The following is a 20,895-nucleotide window of genomic DNA, read 5'->3' as shown; positions in this document are numbered from 1 at the left end:
TCTTCCACCTTGATCTGTACAGATGTAATACAGATGTTTCTTGTTCCCCATTTTTAGGTTCTTCATTCACATATTTTTACACACAATGGCTATGTGGTATTTTGCTACATAACATACTCTAAATTATTTCATATTTCCTTTATTATTGAGTATTTAGGTTGAGAACCAAAAAAAAGTTTCAAGGAGAAAATCGTCATTTTTAAAAGCAGAATACTTTTTAAAAATTTTTTTCCTGAAGTTTTTTTTTATTTTCAATTCCAGTATAGATGACACATAGTGTTATATTAGTTCCCGGTGTACAATATACTGATTCAACAATTCTGTACATAACTCAGTGCTCATCAAGACAAGTGCTCTCCTTAATCTGTTTCACCTATTTCACCCATCCCCCTACCCACCTCCCTTCTGGTAACTATCAGTTTGTTCTCTGTACTTAAGTCTGTTTCTTGGTTTGTTTCTCTCTTTTTCTCCTTTGCTCATCAAAAGCAAAACACTTAGAGCAATACATTCTTATAATAATTTTGAGTAATACGTTTATATAAACTCGACCAGATCAACTGGCTTTATTTGTTGGATTGGGCAGTACAAAGGAAAAATTTGCATTAAAGTGATGACAATGGAACTTTTAGAAGCTGTGCACATATGGATAACAGATCTGATGAGCCTGAGCCTTTGTTATTTTCCACATCAGTGCCATCCTCATTTCATAATTTTGAGTATAATCATTAAAATGATTTATTACCAAATAATCATGAATATTTTGTGCATATGCTTTGCCTTGTTTGTTGGCAACTGATACCAATCTGTTCATTATCAACAGCTGATTTTGAAAGTACCCTTTCTCACACACACACACACACACACACATTAAAAGCCAATTATATTATTTCTCACAGTTATTATTAATATAATCTTTAAAAGCAGGGGAACCAAACCTAAATTCATTTCATAATTATGAAAACATTAAGAAAGTGTTAAATTAATAATAGTAGGTCAGAATCTTAAGTTATCTACTCTCTGGTATTTATCTAAAATGCAAGACCTTGAAGGGAAAAAAAATATGTTTCAGGTTTTTGCTCTGACACTGAAGGGTGATAGATGTCGCCTTATTAACTTATCCTTTAGTTGGAAGTCCTGTACAGAAATTCATAAAAAGAATTGGTCATTTTCCCAACTATCAAAGAAAGATTTATTCATCTAATTAAGAGAAGTAAAAATATCTGTAGAAGTAACCATGTCAATCGCATCAGTTTTGAAAACAGTGACCAATATTTTATATATTTTTACTATCGATTAAAAAAAAACCTGCTGGGGCACCTGGGTGGCTCAGCTGGTTAAGTGATCGACTTTGGCTCTGGTCATGATCTCACAGTTTGTGGGTTCAAGCCCTGCGTCGGGCTCTGTGCTGACAGCTTGGAGTCTAGAGCCTACTTCGGATTCTGTGTGTGTGTGTGTGTGTCTCTCTCTACCCCTCCTCTGCTCCTGCTTTGTCTCCTCTTTCTCTATTTCTCTCTGTCTCAAGATTAAATAAATGTTAAAAAAAAAAAAACCTCTAGTATTTATCACGACAGCATATAATGAAATTCTATAGTAGATGGCATCTTTTCTCCCATTTAAAGTTAATAAAATTTCTTTCCATTGTTACTCCTTCAATAACTAACCTAATATGAAAAGTTTGTAAGAAGCAGTAAAATGGTAAGCATTATATAAATATTGTGAGCTGCGATTTTCAGCAATATAGAAAATGATTTTTATAATCTGAAGAATAATCTATTTTTAAATAATAAGTGTTTTAGTAAATTAAATAGTCCTTCCATAGGTTATTCACACTTTAGCAAAAACTTTTAATTGAATTCTGTTAATGTGGTTGCGTACATGTTATTCACTGAATCATCTTAATGTAAAATCATGACATTGAGCTGTTTAGGCTTTATTTATTTATTTATTTATAATGCATATAGAATTAATTGTGTATATTAGGTGTATATTAGAATAGTGTTTCTACTTACTGCTCTCAGAGTGGCGATAAAAATAGTGTATTCGATATTAAACATAAACTATGTAATGACAAAATGTAAAGAAAAGAAAAGAAAACTTAAAAGGATAGTGAGATGTATACATCTGTCCTGTAGAGGTTATAGTGATGAATTCACTCAGGTTACACTCAAAATGCTAACGCTTGAAATGGCATGGGTGAACAAATATTTCAACATTTTTCAGGTACTTATCACTGAGGAACGACTATTTTCACCTCACCATTTATGAAATAAAGCAGAGAGTGGTTAAGGACCAACTACATAGAACCCAATACAGTTGGAAACAAGAAAGCTCCCTAACAGTAGGACCATCTGTATCCACCAGGAAGAATGGGCCGCAGTCAAGTTCGAGCAAGAGTCCAGCAGGTATGAAGCGCATATGCACAGAGCACACACCCTACATACCCATCAAATTGTTGTTATTAAAAAAGAAGAATCAGAGCATATCCTCACTAACAGGAAAAGATGTTTAAGGTTGTGAATGAACAGTCTGGGACCCCTACGATGGACAAATTTGGGTTACCCTTCCAGATTAGCCTGGAAGTCAGCAGGAAGGCTGGAAATGGAGGTTGAGAATAAAAGAAACAAAAACAATAGTCATCAAGGAAGCAAGAGCCAAATCACAAAAGATAACTCAAATGATCTATTATTCTGAGTTAATGAGGACACTGTGGTGGAGAACCCATTTGACTTTAGGACTGGATAAGCTAGCTGGTGTCACTATGAAAATTATTTAAAAGCCAGATAGAAATCTTTTAGTTAATAGAATTTTGAGGGAAGCTGTCTAAAACTACTGAACCTATCTAGGGAGATCCTAGGACCTTTCTCTTTTTCCAGTTTACTTTCTGTTTGATCTTTGCCATATTTGAGACTGTTGACAATACTAAATTTTCATCAGTTCTCTCCTGTGCTTACTGTGGCACAGTAACACTTACTGTGCTTACTAGTAAAAGCAATAAGTGCTTTTCTAGTTATCGTCTGTCTATAATTCCCTTTCCTCTGCCTAAATCCTGCCTAATATGTTCTACAAGCCTCAAGTCTTGGCCCTCTGCTCTACTCTTGAGACATTTTTTTTTTCCTATCAGGTAGAAAATCCTGTCATCTTGCAATGATGGTTCTAAAATCCTTATCTCCAGCTCTGACTCTTAATCTAAACTCTCATGCAATAGTTCACTTTAATAACCGCTTGTTGAGTGTTAATTATTATATGCCACACACTCTGCAGAGACAGCAAAATCGCCTTACAAGATATCACCACACGGAGGTGTCCTAACCTCATCACAAACTCACAAAGCTCAAAACATCTTTTTGTAAGCTTCACTGAGTGCCCCATTCAGAATGTTTCTTATAAACATGCATGCTTTTGTTATCATTATAACTATTAATCAGCTATACTGAGATAAAAATGCAGCTATCTTTGTAGCTTACAAAACAAAACATTCTTCACATACATTAACTGTCGACTAGGGTTCCCTGTAGCTATCTGGGCTCTACATCTCTTCATCTTAACCCCACGGATGAAGGAGCAGCCCAAGACAGAGGTGTGTCATTCTTGTGCCAGAAGAAAAGAGGGAGAAAGCCTCTTAAAACGTCACCTTGAGTGTGGCATATGTCCCATCTGCTCACAACACCTGGCCTAGTCCAAAATCAATGAGATGGGAAAGAATCATTCTTTTATGAAGAAGAGTGTAGTGAATAGGTTTGGGACACATTGATACTAATCATCAGTTATGGTGACCTTTGCAAAAGTCATCCAACATACGTCCCGCTGAATCATTTGATTAGTTAGCAAACATTTCCATGGGCTTTCGATGTGACATTTCCCGTGCTATATTTGAGATGCGGTAAACTGAACAGCCACCACCATTCAGGAGTGCCCAGTCAAGTAAGAGATGTAAATAAACAAGTGTGTCACAGGGGGACAAATGCCTACAGGAACAAAGCTAGGAAGGGTCACCTGATATCTGCTGTCTCCCACCACTGTGCACGCAGCTTCAGGACAGCAGGGAAGGTTAATCTTTAAGTAAAGACTGGAACAGAAAGTAGGGATTTGTAGCAAGGGGAGGGGGGCCAGAGTGCAGAAGGGCATTCCTGGCAGGGTAAAAGGCATTTGCAAAAAACCCTATTAGACAGTGCATGTTTTGGCAATGGCAACTGGTTTCATGTGCCCAAAGTGTATTTTATACAGGCATAACAAGAAGAGAGGTTAGAGAAGAAGCAATTGGGACACTATGAGCCACCTGACATGTCAAGTGAAAGAGTGTGAACTTTATGCTGTACGCTATGGCAAGAAGGACTGTCGGCATGGGAGTAAAATGATGACATCTAGGCTGAAATGAGGGGAAATGGAGACTCTCTGATGGCTGATAGGAGATAAAGAGTAGAGAGAAGGAGGTAGTGGGAGTCTGGGATGACTGGATTTCTGGGTGAATCATTGTATCATTTATCTAAAGAAAGGAATATATAAGGAGGAGCAGATTTGGGGTACCTGAGGGACATGCAGAGAAGATTTTTAAGAAGGTGTTAGCATGTGGATCTATATGTATAAGAAACTGAGGACTTTAGATGAATCATTTAATCTTCCTAAGCCTCCATTTTTTGATCAATAACATGAAGATAACACGTGCACTTTCTACTTGATAGATTATTGCTGGAAAATATGAAATAATGGATATAAAGAGGTTTTAAATGAGAAATTCCTTTTCAAATGTAGGAGATTACTTTCTAAAAGTCACATTCAACTCCTGACCAACCTTCCTCAACTCCCCAAACTCTCTGAGCTACACCCCTCCTGTCTCCCATCGACCATGCTCCTTCCCAACTTCACAACCTCCTTAAAGCTGGTCCTATTTGAAATGTCCTTCCCAGTCTACAATCGACTAATCCCCTGAGGGTCAGTTTCAAGTCTCATTTCTTTGATCTTGGGAGATAACATTAACTCCCCATGAAAGCCCTTATTATCTGTCCATGTGTTTGGTGGGAAGAGTCCCTTTTAAATTGACTTTCCTTTTTAATTAATTTATTTAATAGATAATGCATTCACATTGCTTAAAATTCAAAGACTACAGGAGAGTTTATAAAAATAAAAAAATCTCTTCCTTATGCATATTCCTCAAGGAACCAGTTTTCTTCTCCCTTAGGCAATTAAAACCATTGGGGTTTTTTGTGATTCTTTCCCAGACTAGCAAATTAAATCAGTGGCCTTGGAATCATGCGGTGTGGCTTGGGTGACAATAGAGACCACAGGGAAAAGGTCCAAGCAGTTGAGTTTCTTCAGCTTCCAAAACAGCTGCACTGCTTACACCTGTTTTACATATGGAGCTAAAAATTTTGCTAAAATTTTAGTGAGGGAGGAGTTCTGTTACTAAAGTTTTAAAATCACTTATCTCTATCACTCATTTTATCACTTAATCATGTACTATATGGTATTGTTATTATTGTATATAGCTATTAGCCCAGAAATATGCAGAATAAATGTGGGAAATGATTTAAACATAGATACAACAGACTGTGTGTGACAGTGTGTACTATTAACTGTCTCTCTCTACCTAGCTTTGCTTTCCTAGAATGGCAGAGAGGGGTAAGAGGAGAGGTGTGAGCAGAGAAAGAGAAATAAAGGAGCAAAGATTCCACATGCCTGGGAAGGAGCTGGGCATTAGCTTTTTGAAATAAGGAATACAACATTAGGCATTCCTAATGCTTCTGGGAAGTGCCTAAAACTCTAGGAATAAACTTGGTGGCAGCTATGGAAGAGACAGGACTCAAAGTACTAAGGACATCAGGATATGGCCTCTAACAAAAATTCCCATTCCCTCCATGTGGCCCACTAACCATAGAGTTCTCAAAGGATGAACCCTGAGAGATCAAATACACGGGGTAGGACAATGGACCTCCTCCGAATGAAGGCTCCGCAAAGGTGGGGATCTCTGGTATGTTAGCACTACTTAAGCCTCATGGACTTCTGTATAAGCCAAAGGAGGGAAGTCTCCAATAATGAACTGAACTTCAATTGCCTGCCAACTCAATACTTACTGGCTTTAGAATCACATCAAACCACTTAATCAGTAGCAATATGTCCTTGGGGAAATAACTACCTCTAAGACTAAAATTCCTCATCAATAAAATGATGATGATATTCCTAGGACTGGTTTCAGACTTTAGGTGGTACATAAAATAAATATGTAAAAAGCTTACTACAATATTTTAGTCATACTTTTCAATCAGTAAATGGCAGCTATGTTAATATCATTCAATAATTACTTACTGAGATTTGATTATGTTATTTGAGATCCTTATGTTACGTACTCTGTACATAATGGCAAAAATAGATAAATAAAACAGACTTGTTCTAAAATAGCTCACAGCTTAAGAGACTTAAAAACCATCAAGAACCAGTTTAAATGCGGAAAATCTCATCTTTCCACCCCTCCCCCAAGAGCTCAAAGATAATTGGATCCAAACCTGGAGAATAACTTAGTGATCATGCTGAGTGACACTCTTTTAAAAAATATATAGTTTATTTATTTTTAAGAGAGAGAGAGAGAGAGCACGAGTTGGGGAGGAGAAGAGAGGGAGACACAGAATCCAAAGCAGGTTCAAGGCTCTTTGCTGACCTCGATGTGGGGCTCCAACTCACAGACAATGAGATCATGACTTGAGCCGAAGTTGGATGTTTAACCAACTGAGCTATCCAGGTGCCCCATGAGTGATACTCTTTTTGATCAAACTCAGTTAAGACACTAAAATAACTAGCCACATTTTCTAGAATGGCTCATTATACGAATTTTTTAAAATATTTTTTCAGCACCTCCAGCATCATTAGAATATAGATTCCCTAGATGAATACTTCACAATAATCACTGAAATGTTTATACTCTTGTATATTTGATTTAAAAGATGTCTCAATAATTTATCACCTTCTGAGTAGTGGCTTGTGAGTAGGAATTACAGCAGTGGAAATTAAGTCAGTAAGGCTCATGGAACACCATATGCATATGTCTACTTTATTGCCTGGTCTATACATTGATACAGATCCTCAACCACTAATGAATAATGGAGCTAAAGACCACTCAGCACTCCATAAAAAAAAATAACCTTAATTTTTTGATCATCCCATTTAAGTAATCTGATCCTATTAACAGTTGATTTGACAGAGCTTCTGCTGGCCAATTCTGGACAATTTGAGCACTGAACCAATCAGTGATAGTAATTTATTATAACCCATAGAGTAAAAACAGGAATCCATTAAGTTCATACTGATATAAATACTTTTTAAAAATAGGACAAAAAAAGGCAATTTCTTATATTAATATGCTAACAAGTAAATGTAGAAGAAATGACAGAGTTAGAAAATTGCTGTTTGACAAATATAAAAATTGATTCTGGCCAAAGCCATCATTGCTAAACCTAGTATAAAAAAGCTTGATCAGAAAAAAGATATATATACACATACACACACACACACACACACACACACACACACACACACATATACACAGTCTTGAAATATCCTCTCATAAGATAAAATAAATGTATAGTGTGAGTGACTCCACTTCAAATTATCAAAGTTAGCATCAGCTGTCATGGAACCAACTGACATCATGTTCCTAATATGATGTATTGAGATGTATTTCTGATAAAAATGCATAGCTTCAATCTTAACAGTAAAGAAACATAATTAAACCAAAATTGAGAAATAATATAAAAAATAGTTTAAACTCTTCAAAACCATCAAAGTCATGATAGGAAACCACAGACAAAGCACATTAAAGTGACTAAAGAAACATAACAATAAGCACAATGTAACGTCCAAGAAAAGATGTTTTTACTATTAATGACATTATTGGCACAATCACTGTAATATGAAGAGAGTGTATAGATTAATAGCATTATACAGATAATGGGTTCCTGATTCTGATCATTTTAATATGTTTATGGTAGAAAACACCCACTCAAAAACCTAGAGGTAAAGGGCATCACTTCTGCAACTTTGTCCCAATTGATTCAAAATAACGAACAATATGTATTCATAGAGAAAAAAGACNTGTCTCCTAGAAATAAATAAAACATTAAAAAAAAAAAAAAAAGCAAGCAAACCAACCATGTAGGGAGAGAGAGAAGAGAGAAAATGATAAAGCAAAGAATATATGAGAATTCTTTGTACTATTCTTACAACCTTTCTGTAAATCTGAAATTATTCAAAAATTTAAAAATTAATTTTTTGGGGCACTTGAGTGGCTCAATCGGTTGAGCATCCAACTTTGGCTCGGGTCAGGATCTCACAGTTCATGAGTTGGAGCCTCACACTGGGCTTGCTGCTGTCAGCCTGTCAGCACAGAGCCCGCTTCAGATCCTCTGTCCCCCTCTCTCTGCCCTCCCTTGCTTGTGCTCTCCCAAAAACAAATAAATACTTTTAAAAGTTACTCTGTAAGCAGTCTGAAATGTCAATGATGTAAGAGATTAGTGTTCCAGACAGGAAACCCATGCCAACAACTAATGGGACTAGAAGAGAGGCACTTTACATTGTTACAGACAGGAGAATGGGTTTATTTAATCAGCTGAACTAAAAGAATAAACTTGTCTTTTGGTGGGATTTTAAGAACTTAAGTAATGTATATTAATTAACTGGGAACATACCGTACTGGTAAAAGAAAGCATAGAGACGTAACTAGAGAAAATCATGTTATTTAGAGAAGTTATCATGAAATACGTGCAGGTGTAGGGTCCTAAGTGACTATCTTCTACGTTTAGCTCATAAATGTGTTGAATAAGCATTTTCACCAATGAATAGGGTTATCAAGTAATGATAAAATGAATGAACAGTAATGTATAGAGGAAAGGTCCTAACAAGGGAGGTGATGATGTTAAAAGAAGGTTAACTGTGGAGAACAAAAATTTGTATAGGACATCAGATCTGCTTTGTAAGAGCATCACTGTGATTTGAAACTGGCTAAGAGAGATGCAACATTTACAAAAAGTTCATGGCAGAATTGTTTGAATAATCAAATCTAAAATAGTAGGCTCTTTTTCCTAGCAGTTCCTGTATTTTATTAACCTGTTTTAATTATTTTTTCACTAAAGGTGAATGCTTATTATTTACTTATCTACTTATTCTTTTCTTTTCCTATTTACATCTTTTACTTTCACTTAGATGCAACTAATCAAGAATAAATTAAAAATAAACAATCACAATAGAAAACAGTAACAAACCAAAAAATAAAAGAAGTAGCACTGATTAAAACCTTTCTCATTTTGTATCAAAAATTTTTTTTTCTGGGGTGACTGAGTGGTTCGGTCAGTTAAGTCTTCGACTTCGGCTCAGGTCATGATCTCACAGTTCGTGGGTTCGAGCCCCGCATCGGGCTCAGTGCTGACAGCTCAGCGCCTGGAGCCTGCTTAGGATTCTGTGTTTCTTTCTCTCTCTGCCCCTCTCCCACTCATACCCTACTTATATCTCTCACAAATAAACATTAAATTTTTTTAATTGTTTCTTCATTCCCTGTAAGTCTTAGCTGAATGAAGCGTATGTTGGCATGCTATCAGTTACATCCACAAGTCTATCAAAGGATAGAGATGGTTGTGGTATATGCTACATTTCTTAAGGCAAATTTTCAAAATATCTCAACAGCCAATAATTGTCAAGGGTAAGCAGCACGGAGAGAAACTGCCTTATTTTTATATTTTGTAGAATTGATTTTGGGCACTTCAATTCAATAAATGTTTATTGACTGTGTTATGGAAGAGGAATTAGTCTAGAGGTGGACTGTCCGAAAATGAACAGGCTTCTCTGCCTACTTGGAAAGATCTCACCATCTAGACACTGGAGGAAATCATCAATAAGTAAGTCCAAATAAATGCATGCACTGTGAAAGGCACTTTAACAATAAAATATCTCTTGTAGTTTGGGTACAAAGAAATGAGTCATTAACTCTTTTTTTTAAATGTTTATTTATTGAGAGAGAGAGAGAAGAAAGCAGAGGAGGGGCAGAGAGACAGGGAGAGAGAATCCAAAGCAGACTCTGCACCATGAGCCCAGAGCCTGAAGCATGGCTCAATCCCACAAAGCTGCCAGATCCTGATCTGAGCTAAAATTGAGATTCAGACACTCAACTGACTGAGCCACCCAGGCGCCCCATGAGTCCTTAATTTTCGATGGAAAATCAGAAAAGGCTTCTCAGAATAGGTCTCGTTCCAAAATTTAAACACAATTTTGTTCTTACATAAATATTTATTACCAATAACTTCGAAACTGCATGTAACTGAAGCGAGTAAGTTAACAGCATACTATGATTCAAATGCTAATATATAAAAATTTTGTGATATTTACCTTCACAATTAGTTGATAATGTTGTCTGCCTGAGTAACCTCTCCACCATTTTTGAATAGCAGTCGCTATTCTGTGTAAATGCCTGTGTAAAATATACACTTATTAGCATGCTTTCCTTGAATCAGATTCTCTCTTAAATTTTTTCTTAGACTATTCCTTTCTATAATTCAAGAAATCAAATTCAAAGTCACATTTATGTGCACTTTTAAAGAGTAGAACTATCATTCTGTAGTAGAATTCACCATTTCTTGAGGTAGAAAAAAGGCAGAGATAAATATTCAGTATTCCTCTTGGGCTTATGATTAGACATTTGTAAATTTCAATTATTCTTCAGTACTAATTCTCAGAAATATTTCTGAATGTTAAGACTGTAAAACTGGTCAAAGGACCATGTTGAGACATAAGCCAGGCGTTATTGATGTGAGTCACTCTAAGTACTTAGAAATAATTCTCGGGGTCAAGAGACACTTCCTCTTTCATACTTATATTACACAGTCAATCCAAGCTAATGTCCTGTTAATCTGCTCAATTAAGAAAAATAGTCTCTTTGCCACCATGTTCCTAGTTTGTACAGTGCCCAAAAGAGAAACCTCATATTTGTACCTAAATCTGCAAGTCTGGCTCCTACTAGCTAATAGAAGCTAGATACACAGCATAATTCCCAGCTCGCCATCTGAGTGAGTTATTATGTACGAGGAATTTTCTTCCTCCACCTTATCCAGGGCGGTACGTTTTGGAATCGTGAGAGACAAAAGGGAAGTTTGAGCACTGAAGAAAAAGTGAGAACTGTTAAGATAGGGATCAGTTTCAGTCTCTTTATAGCATGGCAGCATCCGGCATCATTTGCCTTTACCTATCAATATGTTGGGGAGGATTGGAATCACTTCCTTTTTGCTTTGCTTTGTTTTGTTTTGTTTTTGCTTTCTTAGCAGTCAGTGAATTCATTCCTATAAATACCAGTCCAGTCATTTGTCACATCCTGTGGAATTTGAAGAAAAGAATCTAATCAAGTATATTGAGGATGTTGAGAATTTTTTAAAGCAGAGGTATGGTCAATATAATTTAGTCTTTTGACATATAAGAAAAGACCAGAAGGGCATCATATAACTTATTAACTTCATTACAAGTAAAATAAAAGATTATTTGCAATGAGCACTTGCATGAATAAATTAGATTTTCTAAGCAGTAAATTTTTATGAAGTATCTTACGTTTCCATGACAAAATCAAATACCTGAGATATGCCCGAACTCGACAGCCTCGAAACCAGCTCTGGATTTTAACTGCTGCATCATATTCCTTTTTTCTAAATACATCAACAACACTGAAAGGAAATTTTTAAAGCATTTCATTAGTGACTAATATAATTCCCAGGCAAATCAACCTCTTAAACTTAATCCTTAATTTCTTCCAAAATGATAATTATACTTCAAATGTCATTTTAAGTAAAATTAAAATACTAAATAAAGCATTTCAGAAATAATGAGCTATATTTTTAAAATTAACCTTTCTCTGAGAGGCCATGTGCTATCAACAGCTTTACTTTTTGAAAATTTTTATAATCACTACTTTGCAACTAATTAATTTACCAGTGATTTTTATAAGGAAATAAAAATGGCAACATGCATTTTTTCATTATTTTTAATTACTTGAATTTACTATTTGAATGCCACTACACATATCACGCAAGATTAAAACGCTTGCATATTTCACTCAATGCATCAGTTAAATGAATTGCCTCTAAGTAAAATGAATCCATCACAGGATGCCTATTCTAGATAAAATTCTCAGAAACTCCATTTAAGTTCAAGCAGGGGGCAGGGCCATAGGGCTTAGCAAGAGAGAAGAAATTCAGTTGTTAGATTTTACTGACTTACAGCAAAAAAAGGTTTAGTCAAGACAGGTCTCCATGTTAATCTTGCCAATCATCACAATTCTCCCTTCTCATCCCCATTGCATAAAGTGATATTGCTTAAGGCAACTACTGTGTACCACAAAGTAATTTCTTTTCCAGAATGCTGGTTGGCACCTAATTAGCACTGTATGTTTGCTGAATGAATAAAGAATGGCTAATTGTTTATTTCTGAACTTTTTTTTTTTTTAATTCTCTCAGAATAATGTTTCCTTAGACAGGTTTTTGTTTTTTTGTTTTTGTTTTTTTGGTCATTACATGCTAGATCAAATATATAGATGTCATTAAATTTATAATTTCATATAAATCTATTTATATTTAAATTTCATATAAACTTATAATTAGAACAAAAGTAGAATGGGGGATACCCTCAAACAATAAAATTCTTAGACAATACTACAAAGTTGGCTCACAGAAAGAAAATCGGATGAGCAATTATGCTGTCAGTGACAAACACTTGCAGGGGATGGATTATACTTCCAGATAAGCAGGAGAGTTACCTAGAAAGCCTGACTGTAAAGGACTAACAAAAACAAAAACAAAGATTATATAACAGTCAGCGACCCAGATGTAAAAAAGATCGGTGGAGAGGATTCACACAAATTAGTAAGACTAAGAGGACACTCTAGACAATCAGGAGGTGCAAATGAAGTTCAATTATTGTTTTCTGTGTACACCGCATGTACAAAATTGCAGCAGAGACACATATAAACTATATGCTTGGATTGTGCTCCACATGGTAAATAGAATGGCTTGAAGTCCTTTCCTCCACAGAGCCTTCCTTGACTCCCCAGACCACATCAGACCTTTCTATTATACATCCTCATAGCTCTTTATAATAGTTAGCACAATCGTATATTGTGATTATTTAATGATGGTCTTTCCACTAAACTTTAAAATTCAAAAATCAGGGACACCTGGGTGGCTCAGTCAGCTAAGCGTCCGACTTCGGCTCAGGTCATGATCTCACAGTTTGTGGGTTTGAGCCCCACGTCAGGCTCTGTGCTGACAGCTAGCTCAGAGCCTGGAGCCTGTCTTCGGATTCTGTATCTCCCTCTCTCTCTGACCCTCCCCTGCTCACACTGTCCCTATCTCTGTCTCAAAAATAAATAAAACATTAAAAAAAAAATTTTTTTTAATCCAAAAGTCAGCAATCTAATCCATTTTGTCCCACATGCATTCCCAGTGGCTCCAGAGGTAACTGATGTTTCCCCAACAGTCAACCTATGTTTTACCAAAGCTGCTTTCTCTCGGGGGATGCCATACCTATTCCAGACATATTCACCCCCTGTGAAGACTGCCATTCACAGGCCTCCTTCACTACACCTCCTCACAACACTGAAATAGTATCCCCATTTGACAGGAAGAAACTAAGGCAGACAGAGGTACGGGATATGTCCAAAGTCTTAACACGTGTCAGAGCTCAGATTTGATCCTAGGTAGTCTGGCTCCAGAGGCTGGGTTCTTAACCATCGTTGTGCCTGAAGGAGAAGAGAGGGAGGGGAAGATAAAATCAGAAGAAGGAAGGTAAGTAAAAGGGGTAACAGACAAAGGGCAAAAATGTGAAAGGAAGAACGCATGTCAGCCATTTTCAAATGTAATATTAAACTTTTATGGCATAAAAGAGCACCAATCTCCTTAAAACAAAATAAACTAAGATGTGAAAAGACATCGAACACCTAGGGCTAAAAAACAAAAATTTCTTATATACCAAGTATTGATGGGAATGTAGTGCAAGAGGAACTCATAAAATTGCCAGTAGGACGTAATTTAGCCTTTAGTCACATACCGAAAATTTTCACTTATATAAGTGAAAAACTCACAAAACTTCAGGATGTTAAGTAAGGAAAGAAAAAAATGAGGCCCGGTTATAAGAGACAAGTATTTTGCAGAGTTACAGAAGTTAATGGGAAGGTATTAGGAAGGAAGACCGTGACTGAGTAGTGTCAAATGCTGTGAAGAAGTCATGAAAAAAACGTCGGTATTTCAAGGAGTTGAGGGGTTGGAGACAATAATTTGTCTTTCTTTTCAAATCTTATCCTAGCCAATAAATAAGAGTATGTGATGGTGCAGGATATAAAATGTCATTTGTGGCAAAAATAGAGAAGATCCAGCAACACAACGTCTAGTAGAGTCGGCAATTCAGAGACGATAGACTGGGAAGAAGGAAAGCTTATGTGAAGGAGGATTCAGGATGATGGTTATTTCTTATGGTTACTTAACCTTTTTAACCATTAACATTTAATATGATTGCAAGTCTGTTTTCCTTCTTTTTTATATACTTTATTTAAATTACTGAAAGTACTTGTCTTTCCTTCCTCACCAACAATCAACAAGTGACTACCTTTGCAAAACAGGTAGGAAAAAAAATTGATTACTTCATCATACTTCTTTGTAACTAATGTATAGTTTGATCCTACCCTTTACTTATAATTGTCATTAGAAAGGCAGAAAATAAGCAATCATATGATCTGTTTTGTTTTCTAATCTCTCCTGGTAATAATGCTAATATGTAATACATAGTCAGGAAGAAGATTAAATTATCTCTTTTGGAGTTATAGATACTAATGCATTTAAATATAAGCACAGATATTATATCATACTAACAAAAACATACATATTAATTAAAGAGAAATATTAAAAATATGGTGGTGAACTTACTGCTAAGTTTTAACTTATATTCTGTAATTTGACTTCTATACACATTTTTCTGTTGCTTTTCTTTTAACTGCTTAAAAATGAAATTTACAGATACTTGGGTTACCACTGGGATGCTGAATACTCATACAATATGTCATGAACTGCTAGACTTTTTATGTTTAAAATGAAAAATGTGGGTAACACTTTATTTTAATGGTATATTAATTAGTTCCAAATTACAATGAAAATCCTATAGCAGTGAATAAAATATGACATCTACATGAATTTGAAATAAATTTATTATGATCAGCATTATCACAATGAATACTAAATGAATTAATAATGATGAAAGACCAAAAGTATTACCAAGAATGTAATAAAACATTGAGAAAAAGCTGGAAGTTTCCAGTCACTTCATCATCAACTAGAAATAAGTACTATAACCCTGGATAACACTATATTCATGTGTATCATTAGTGGCTTGCAATTAATTGACAATAAACAGAAAGAGAAAAAATGTGTAGTTAAATATCTTTCCAGTAATGTGCAAAAAATACGCATTTTATATATCACCATACTGTGATAGTCTGACCTATGTGTACTAACTGTTGAATAAAAACTAGATTAAAAACCCAATCATCTTTGCTTCTCATTATCATATGACTTTTCACTATTTTAGATAGTAGGAAAAGTTCCAATATTAGCTGACCTGTATTATAAAATATATTGATATGCAAAATAACTTCTGCATATCATTTCACTGTTAGGTGTTAAGGATGTCAAGCTCCTTAAGGGCAGAAATTATATTTAATCTATACTTTATGTTTTAATTATCACTCATGTGCCTAATAAGAGGTCAATAACTACTTGTTGAAAAACAGAACTACATTTTAGAATCTAGAAGCCATGTTTTGTTTTCATTAATAGTCCTCATTATCATTATTATTTCACAGCTCAATGAATAATGAGTTATAAATACATATGTATTAGAGCATAAAGTAGGAGTTAACGTGCAGCTTTATAATGTATTTGCAAAGTGTTTTATTATTTACTTTTCTACCCTTTCCTTCTACCTTCTCTTCATTTCCTGAATAAAGTCCAAAAGAAATTGGCAGTGGGAAAAGAAACCAGGAATCTGTGGGAGAGGGGACAGGGGCGTTGGGGGATGGGGAGTCACACTGTCCTGACTAAGCCTTTGTAGACTAAGATGGACATCCACATGGAGGGGCAGTCTGGGGGAGGATGTCACAATCTAAGAACAGTGGTTCTATGGAGAGAATGCTTAACTCAAGCTGTTGAGGGAAGGTGAAGAAGGTTCTACAAGGCAGGGCAGCCAGAACTGAAAATCAGAAGCCAAGAATGATGAAAAGGGTATCCACGTTGATGAACAAGTCCAGCACGGAGAGGTGGAGCCCAGGATATACGAAAAGGGTGTCCATAAAAGAGAGGGAAGTTATGGTGACAGGAGTTTGATTACAGAAGGATTGAGCAAATTAAATGAATATATTAAGAATAATGAGAGTCCAGTTTCTCTGTGTTAAAAAAAAAAAAAAAAGGAAAGGGAAATAAACTAGAGTGAATCACATGGTGCTGGATTTGAAATGGAATTGTCAATGCAAACTCATGGATTTCAATACATACATGGATAGGTGGACAGATGGATGGATGAATAAATAAAGTACAGATGTAAACTGCATGCAGATGTATACGTACACATATTTTCTAACCCTGTCCACTTGTCTGAAAGTCTGAAAGTCTGAGAGCAGCAACCCAATGGCAGAGCACTCACTAAAAGAAGCAAGCGTTCCTTGAAGAAATGAATGACTCCAGAGCTGGGGCAGGAAAAGAAAAAGATGAGCCTGGAACATTTTTTGTGTGTCAGAAAGTAAAGTATTATGATGATCAGGATACTAAGAGAAGCTTCTAGCGGCTCCCACTGGAAGTCTGGGACAATGGTATCATAAATGTAAATAATAGTATGAAAGTAATGTTTACCCACTGAGTAAGAACCAATGAGTCCATAATGATATGGATAAGTAAATAAATAAATTGAGAGTTTGATGAGGAACAGAATACATGCACAGCTTCAATGTACATGCTTTTAAAAAACACCTATGNACTGAGGACTGATGGATGTTGGGGGGAGGGGGGATGGGCATGGAGGAGGACACTTGTGGGGATGAGCACTGAGTGTTATGTGGAAACTAATTTGACAATAAACTATTTGTAAAAACAAACAAACAAACAAACAAACAAAACACCTATGTGGGGAGCCTGAGTGGCTGCACTGGTAAAGCATCCAACTCTTGATTTCAGCTCAGGTCATGATCTTATGGTTCATAAGATGGAGCCCTCTCCCCCCACCCCGCCACATGTCTGGGATTCATTCTCTCTCTCCCTCTCTCTCTCTGCCTCTCCCCAGCTCACACTCTCTTTCTAAAAATAAATAAACATTAAAAACAATATACCTAGTAAATACAAAGGGAGAAAAAAAAGAACATTATAGTAGAGAAGCATAGCAGAAATTACCTTCGTCAATGATCCAAACAGTAAATACGATCACTAATGAAACAAATAAAAATTATGCACTACTTGGTAAAAGACATGAAAAAGATTATGGCATCACTCCTGTGATATTTCTGCCAAAGATACATAACCTGAGGCTAATCAAGAGGAAAAAAAGTCAGATAGATCCAATCAAGTGAAAGTTTACAAAATAAGTGATCTTCGAAAGTAGCAAGCTTATAAAAATCAAAGAAAGACTGTGAAAATGTTCCATATTAAAGATAACTAAGGAGATAAGACACATAGGATCCTTTTGCTATAGAGAATATTATTGCAACAACTGGCAAAGCTTGAATGCAGTCATCTGAATATTAGATGGTAGAAATGTATCAATGTTAATTTCTTGATTTTGATGGTGAAATTATACAATGTCCTTAAGTGGAAAGAATTTGAGGGACAACGGGCCATCAGGTTGCAACTTGCCATAGTGTGGATTTATGAGGAAAAAAAACCTCCCTGTACTGTATTAGAACTTTTTGTAAGTTTTAGATTGTTTCAGTATTTTTAAATACATAAATGTATGTATACATGTGCATATATATGTATACACACACATACAGAAAAGAATGGCATCTTAAAATTGTTTCATTTTATTCAAATACTTTTACAGTTTAAAATAATTTTGACATTTAAAATAGACTTAAGATTAAAAAATTATGCATAAAATATTTTATAATGATTAAAAAGGTTAATTTAATAGGAAAATGTAATAATTCTAAATGAGTATGCACCTAATGATAGAGCTTCAAAATATATGAAGCAAAACCTGACAAAATTAAAAGGAGAAAGAGACAATTCACAATAATAGGTGGATATTTCAACATCTCTCTCTGAATAATTGATAAGACAAATGTACAGGAAAACAACAACAATATAGAAGACCTGAACAACACTTATTAACCAATTTGATCCAATTAACTTCTATAGAATACCCAACAATATGTATTTGCAAAGCCTCAAAGTTCACTGATGTTTTATTTGTAGGGTTTTAATCTGATATTAAGTCCATCTGAACTTTTTGTTTCAGATAATCTATTTTGTATCTCTAAAGTTTCATCTTCTTTTTATTTCTATTTAACTCATTGTGTGTATATTTTCCTTCAAGTCCTTAAGCACGTTTCAAAAGCTACTTAACACTCCTCGAAGGCTAATTGTGTCATCTTTGTATTTCTGGGTCTGTTTCAACCAATTGATTGTTTTTCTTCCTGGTTGTAGGTCACAGTTTGCTATATTTTGGTCCTACTATTAATTTCGGAATAGATACTAGATGATGTGAACGCTATGCTATTAAGTTTGAGTCTTGATCAGAAATTACTGCCAAGCATAAAGCAGGAGGCAGTGTCCAGATAACCTCATCTGTTTCTTTTTACTAAGAGATCATAATCCCATACTGTCTGTTGTATCAAAATGTATAAAAGTAATTTTCTACATTTTTCACGGTGGCAAGGCAAATTTTGTACCAGTCACTTCTTCATGGTCACTTATTTTATGTTTACCTTTGTGTTTTCAAAAGAAAATTTTTGCCTTAGGACACTTTGTTCCTACTTATTTGCTGTTTGCTTTATAAATTATACATGAATACCCAATGCTTAATATAAAATTATAAACCAGAAGGGAAAATATAGACAAAAAAATTAAGATACCATTTCAACGTTCCCTATCTTCCAATTCTCAAAATCTAATCACGGTTAATAGTTTGTTATCTACGATTTCAGCTTTTATGTCTCTCTGTATGCATAAAAATTCATACAAAATGTATTTTATATCTTCTGTGACCTGTTTTTTTAAACTTAATTTGTCTCTGAGTTTTTATGTCATTACGCATAAAATTTTTCACTTTTATTTTTTATATATTTATTTATTTTTTAATGTTTTATTTATTTTTGAGAGAGAGACAGCGTGAGCAGGGGAGGGTCAGAGAGAGGGAGACACAGAATCCGAAGACAGGTTCCAGGCTCTGAGCTACCTGCCAGCACAGAGCCCGACATGGGGCTCAAACCCACGAACCATGAGATCATGACCTGAGCTGAAGTCAGATGCTTAACAGACTGAGCCTCCCAAGCACCCCAATTTTTTATTTTTTAAAAAAGTGTATTTATTTTGAGAGAAATGGAGAAAGCAGGAACAGGGGGTGGGGCAGAGAGAGAATCCCAAGCAGGCTCCACACCACCAGCACCGAGCCCAATGTGGGGCTTGAACCCACCATGAAGCTAATGAGATATGACCTGAGGAGAAACCAAGAGTGAAACACTTAACAGACTGAGACACCCAAGGCCCCTAAAATTTTTCACTTTTAAACTTCTGCTTAATATTCCATCATGTGTAAATGCCTTGATTTAGTTAGCTAATTAGTTACTTTCAGTAGTTTTTTCCCTAATAGAAATAATGCTTGGGGCGCCTGGATGGCTCAGTCGGGTAAGTGTCCGACTTCGGCTCAGGTCATGATCTCATAGTTCGTGGGTTTGAGCCCCGCGTTGGGCTCTGTGCTGACAACTAGCTCAGAGCCTGGAGCCTGCTTCAGATTCTGTGTCTCCCTCTCTCTCTGACCCTCCCCTTCTTACACTGTCTCTCTTTCTCTCAGAAACAAATAAAAAAACATTTAAAAAATTAATGCTTTATTGGCACCTGGATGGCTCAGTCTGTTAAGTGTCCAACTCTTGATTTTGGCTCAGGCTATGATCTCCCATTTGTGAGATCAAGCCCTACATCGAGCTACATGCTGGGCATGGAGCTTACTTGAGATTCTTTCTCTCCTTCTCCCTCTGCCCCTCCTCCATTCATTTTCTCTCCCTCTGCCTCAAAAAATTCTTTTTAAAAAGAAGTAATGCCTTAATGAATGCCTTTATACATAATCCTGTACTTAAAACACTTCCGTGCACAAATTTTGTACACAGGATATTTCTACAAGGTCAATAGATAAAGTGACATATATTTTGATGCTATTATAAATCAATTGTTTTTGTAGTTTTAAATAACAATTGTTCATTGCTATTATATAAAAAGGTCATTGATTTTTGTGTATTGTGTCCTACAACCTTGCTAAATTCACTTATTTCTAGATGTTTTCATAGGTAATTTAGTTTTCTATGCACAAGATCATGTTGTCAGTGAATAAAGCCAATTTTGCTTCTTCCTTTGTAATTTTTACAACTTTAATTTATCTTGCAATGCATAAAGCCAGTAAGGAAAGGGTGGAATGTTCAATAAAGGCTCTGAGACAATTTCTGTACTGAAAGTTAAGTACCTATCTTACATGACACTTACACATAAACACAATTGCAGAGTGAATAAAAATATAATCAAACTTTTACAACATTATTAGTAAACACAGAGAATTTTCTTACATCCATGGGTTGAGAAAGACCATTCCAATAAACGTAAAATCCCCAGAGCCAAAAAAAAAAAAAAAAAAAAAAAT

The 20,895-nt window shown here is 35.5% G+C and overlaps 1 protein-coding gene across 1 annotated transcript in view; it reads right to left on the bottom strand.

Annotated features, from left to right (window-relative positions):
* SPATA17 (spermatogenesis associated 17) overlaps positions 1-20,895 on the bottom strand; it is a 181,913-nt gene that overhangs the window by 155,000 nt on the left and 6,018 nt on the right. Inside the window, exons 2-3 of the mRNA XM_077759492.1 lie at positions 11,595-11,684; positions 10,363-10,444 (exon numbers count right to left, since the gene is read on the bottom strand). Coding sequence (XP_077615618.1) covers positions 10,363-10,444; positions 11,595-11,684 — 172 coding nt within the window. The remainder of the gene's footprint in view (positions 1-10,362; positions 10,445-11,594; positions 11,685-20,895) is intronic.

The sequence above is a fragment of the Crocuta crocuta genome, unplaced genomic scaffold (genome assembly GCF_008692635.1).
Source record: "Crocuta crocuta isolate KB4526 unplaced genomic scaffold, BGI_CrCroc_1.0 scaffold556, whole genome shotgun sequence".
NCBI lineage: Eukaryota > Metazoa > Chordata > Mammalia > Carnivora > Hyaenidae > Crocuta > Crocuta crocuta.
This window is presented reverse-complemented; position numbering and strand designations above follow the sequence as displayed.